Genomic DNA, 4,686 nt, shown 5'->3' on the forward strand with positions numbered 1-4,686 from the left:
TCGAATGTTGCCTTTGGAAACTTAAAACATTATTTCGGTAAGAAAAAACGCCTCTGCTTTGACAGGCGTTTCGTACGGCAGCTATTCCGTTCCATTCAGACAACTTATTAAGAACGGTTTTTCAATATTCAATATTAAAAAATAAACGTGTTATAATGATTATTTATTTAATGACGTTTCGAGTTTGCTCACGTGACGTGTGCCAAAAGATATTTTAAATTAAATTAACTCGTATATATTTAATTATAATAAACACAAATGGGTGGAAAAACAATTAAAAACTTATAAATAAAAAAATTGTCCCAGATCGAGACCGCTTGGCAGGGTGCCCAGAAGGCTGGCTGCATTGCCCCTCTGGATAGCAATGCTTATCCGCTGGCCGAAGTACAGGCCAGCCCTCTGGTCACCCGAAGCCTTTATTTAATCGTATGGCATATTTTTTAAACAGAATACAGACAGCTATAGATGTAGATTTAGGGCAGTCAGCCACTTGATGGCCTCGTCGCTAAGGGTGATCAGGTCTTCAGGAGGCCCATTGACATAACGCGTTATGGGGCACTCCTCGATAATGTGCTGGATTGTTTGGGCAGCCTCTCCATAATTGCAGGCCGGGGATTCCACCCATCCACACCGTTGTTTGTAATGAGCACAGCGGCCGTGGCCAGTGCGAAGTCTGTTTAAGTTACACCAGTGCCGTCTTGGGAGGTCAGACCCTTTAATAATGGTACCTGGAAAGATCCCAGTTATAGTGATGAAGAGGTAAGTAATAAAATATCCTTATATTTATTATTTTTTACATTAACAGTAGGTTTTTATGTTGATTACGACTTTTAAAGGAAACTAACATTAGCACTCATCAATAAGTAGTCATGAATTTGAACAAGTGGAAAAGTAAAAACCCCGGCAAGTGCGAGTCGGACTCGCGCACGAAGGGTTCCGTACCATTATTTCTAAAAACAGAAAACAAAATGTTTGTTGTATGGGAGCCCCCCTTTAATATTTATTTTATTCTGTTTTTAGTACTTATTTGTTGTTCTAGCGGCAACAGAAATACATCTTCTGTGAAAATTTCAACTGTCTAGCTAGCACGGTTCATGAGATACAGCCTGGTGACAGACGGACGGACAGCGAAGTCTTAGTAATAGGGTCCCGTTTGACCCTTTAGGTACGGAACCCTAAAAATTAAATACCCTATACGGATACTATACGGAACCCTAAAGAACTAGTTCGCGAAATCCAACTTTCCGCACGCTAAACAGCTACGTAAAGTAGCACTTTTTGAACAACTGTATTTAAAAAGTAATTATCTGTGTCTGATCGTTTTGATTTTTGCGTCTATTGATGCTAATTAAGTATGCTGGGCAATGTTAGCGGTGCATTTTTTGACCGTTTTCAGCGCTGTTTGAAATGACCTAGTTCTTATAAAAATCAGAATATCAAAAAAAGCAAAACGTACAAAGGTAATGATAATATTGAAATAATATAAAAAATATAAGTAATATAAAATTAAAAAACTTCTAGGGCCAAATTCCAGAGAACAAAATGACAATTAAGAACGTGTGTATGGAAAAATAACAAATGTCTGGACTGGCCTTATGTGTTTTACGGTCATATTTGTTTTTGTCCAGGCTTTTTTTGCCATTTTCCACAATGTCCGTCTACTGTATCCTATACTAATCATGGCCTACCAGATATTGAAATATTTCGGCCTTTACATATAAGTAAATAAAATACTTAATATGTAATACTTTTACACAGTTATACAGTATCAATAAATACATTCCATCAAGTTTTGTACATTTTATGATGTTAATATTTTTATCTCAATTTATTACCTATGTAAAATCGGACCTGACCGAAGTCAAACTTAAATACGTAAGTAAATACTTATTCTGAATTTTTACCTAATCTGTTATTACCTTATTACTTAGTGTCACCCTGACGTTGTGACGTTGTCACAAGTATTTATTATTAGGTATCACACGGTGTTGTCTGAACGTTTAGATGAGCCTTTCCTACAATGATAAAAAGATGTAAACGTGTTCAATAACATACAATACCTACGACGAATTCAGAACCCGCTATCCGACGGATAAGGTCACCGTTCGTACGGCGTAGGTAATAATAATCCTCGCCCCTCGCAGCTGTCTGCGAACGATCCCCCGTCTCTCTCACTCGCATAGTACGAGAGAGGGACCGCGGCGTCCACCCGACCGCGCGCCCGTCGGCCGGATGACGACGCCGCCAGTTGGTCCCCGCACCATGTCCGGGTCGCACGCGCGCCGTTCGGAACGCGTCATGCCCAACGAAAAAAACATTCTCTCAGAATTTCTAAAATTATACAAAACATTCCCATGCCTTTGGGACCAAAAGCATATGCACTATGCTAATAGAGAAGCACGCGACAATGCGTACGAAGAGCTCTTAGATAAGTATAAATTGTACCACGAAAATGGCACGGTGGTTGACGTTAAGAAGAAAATTGAATATATGCGGTGTGCATACCGACGCGAGCGTAAAAAGGTATATTCATAATTATATGAACCCATTTTATTATGCGTTATTGCGTATTACTTGAACGTAGTAGGTACCTATGATAAAATAAAGTTTCATTAATGTGAGGGCTTCTTTTTTTGTTCTTGCTTAGCCAGAAATTAACTAAAATCGCAGGCCATTTGTTGCAACGTTTGTGGAAGCCTTAACTTAGCTTTGTGTACCTCTGAGGCTGCAGACTGGCCGACAAATTAAGGCCGTTCATACATTTGGTCGAGCGCTGTGTACGAAAGTATGAATGGCCTTGATTTTGACTTGCTGCTCGCCAGTCTCGCCGCGCCGCGCACCGCTTGCTTCCAGGCGCGGCCTGACACGTAAAATAACTGATTATTATTCAAATTTCAGGTGCTTATGAGTAGATTTCGTGGAGGCCATTACAAACCACATCTCTGGTACTACAACCTTCTGACATTCCTGAACGAAGATCAGGAGCAAGACGAAGACAATGAACAACCGGAGTTGAAAAATGAATCTACATACGATGATAGTTATCAGGTAACTAAATAACTAACCTTTTTTATGAATACCTATTATATAGTATAGGTATATCAAATTATTGCAATATTCCTTTATAAAATGAGATACATTATTATATAACATTTGTATATCCATGTTTTAATTATTTTTACGAAAATGATTCGTTTGTGATATCCCTGAAAGCTCTGAAATGGGAATTCACTGTTTCCCAAAAACCCTAAAGTTAAAAGCTAACGTTTGTCTATAGGGAAAGCAACTGTCTGTCCGACTATTACAAAAGTCTGGTAAACCAATGTGTAGTAGAGAAAGGCGCGAAATTCAAAATATCTACGGGAAGATAACCCGAACCGGTCTGCATCTTTCAATTTGCCGCCATCTTCTTCTGACAATTTGTTTGCCAGATTACTTTAGGAATAAATAAATAAGGCCACCATCTAAGATTGTGTTCCTCCTCCTAAGATTGCTTAGTCTGTTCGGAAAGAGTCGTGGAATGTATTGGGCCCCATACATTCCACGACTCTTCTCTTTCCGAACAGACTCTAGTAACATTAATTAGCATAGGTCTACAAATGTAATGCTTATAACCTCTTAATCTGCTGTTATCTCAAACTACATTTATTTATAAGTTAATAAGTCAGCCAAAATATTCATTCATTTTTCCATTTTAGGATACTCAAGATATTATAGACTCCGACGAAGAGGAAACTAAACCAAAACGACCGAAAATAACACACAATTCTTCTAACAACTTGTATTTAGAACACCTTCAGAACGAAGAAGAATACCTGGAACCAGAAGTACTGGAACAGGAACAGGAGCACGTGGGACTACCACAAGCCTATATCATCAACAACGAAGCAGAGGCGTTCGGACGAACCATTGGACTCCAACTCAAGGAGCTAACACACATGCAGAGAATTTTAGCGGAGAAACTAATTTCGGACGTCATATTTCAAGCTAGACTGGAAAAATTAACTGTTGATACTACAATAGCCTCTGATGATTAATTAATTGAGTTGTTTTAATTTAAGCAAATTTAATAATAAAAAACAAATTAACAAAACTGTTTCCTTTTTTGCAATGTTGCCATATCAAAATAGAAGCGATCGGACTTGGCGGCGCAGCGCCGTACACAGACGGCGTTCAAGGGTGGTCCATTCCGGCCGAGAGGGCCCGACGCGGCCCACGTGTCGTCAATGCGGCAACAGCCGAGCCCGTAGTGCCGTAGCCCCATCGGCATGGTCGCAACCTGCCACACTGCGCAACTTACTAGGAGCGCAGAACACCCGAGGAGGTTACTCGAGCCCACGTAGCAACACCAGTTGAGTTGAGCTACTGTGCTCCCCTCTGTGTATTTATATTGTATAGGATAAAGGCGCCGCATTTGTTATCGGCGGTGTCTTGATAATTTGGACGGAGGTTATTTTGTAAGAGATGTGAATGTGTGAGAATAGGTAGAGAGCTGTCGAGAGCCGAGCGATTAATTTTCAAGTGCTGACGCAATCGTACACAGTGGTTTTTGTTTCGCATTACGCGTTTCATTCCTTTTATGAATTCGCATTCTGAGTAAATTCAATTAAATTTCGCTGTTTTTATCGCAGTTTACTGCTTATAGGGTTATCGGTTTAGCTTATTTAGCTCGTTATGGACGTCGAA

General features: G+C 39.8%; 1 protein-coding gene across 1 annotated transcript; it reads left to right on the plus strand.

Annotated features, from left to right (window-relative positions):
- Positions 1 to 1,939: 1,939 nt before the first annotated feature.
- On the plus strand, positions 1,940 to 4,093 carry LOC133521238 (uncharacterized). The gene is made up of 3 exons (XM_061856084.1): positions 1,940 to 2,523; positions 2,899 to 3,048; positions 3,699 to 4,093. Exons 1-3 carry the CDS (start codon positions 2,233 to 2,235, stop codon positions 4,035 to 4,037), a joined length of 780 nt encoding a protein of 259 aa, XP_061712068.1. The 5' UTR covers positions 1,940 to 2,232; the 3' UTR covers positions 4,038 to 4,093.
- The last annotated feature ends 593 nt before the right edge of the window (positions 4,094 to 4,686 follow it).

This window comes from Cydia pomonella, chromosome 9 (genome assembly GCF_033807575.1).
Source record: "Cydia pomonella isolate Wapato2018A chromosome 9, ilCydPomo1, whole genome shotgun sequence".
Lineage (NCBI taxonomy): Eukaryota > Metazoa > Arthropoda > Insecta > Lepidoptera > Tortricidae > Cydia > Cydia pomonella.

Coding starts and splice junctions, on each gene's coding strand:
- LOC133521238 (XM_061856084.1), top strand. CDS start 2,233: ATGACGACGCCGCCAGTTGGTCCCCGCACCATGTCCGGGTCGCACGCG. Junction 2,524..2,898: donor ACCGACGCGAGCGTAAAAAG/GTATATTCATAA, acceptor TTCAAATTTCAG/GTGCTTATGAGTAGATTTCG. Junction 3,049..3,698: donor CATACGATGATAGTTATCAG/GTAACTAAATAA, acceptor TTTCCATTTTAG/GATACTCAAGATATTATAGA.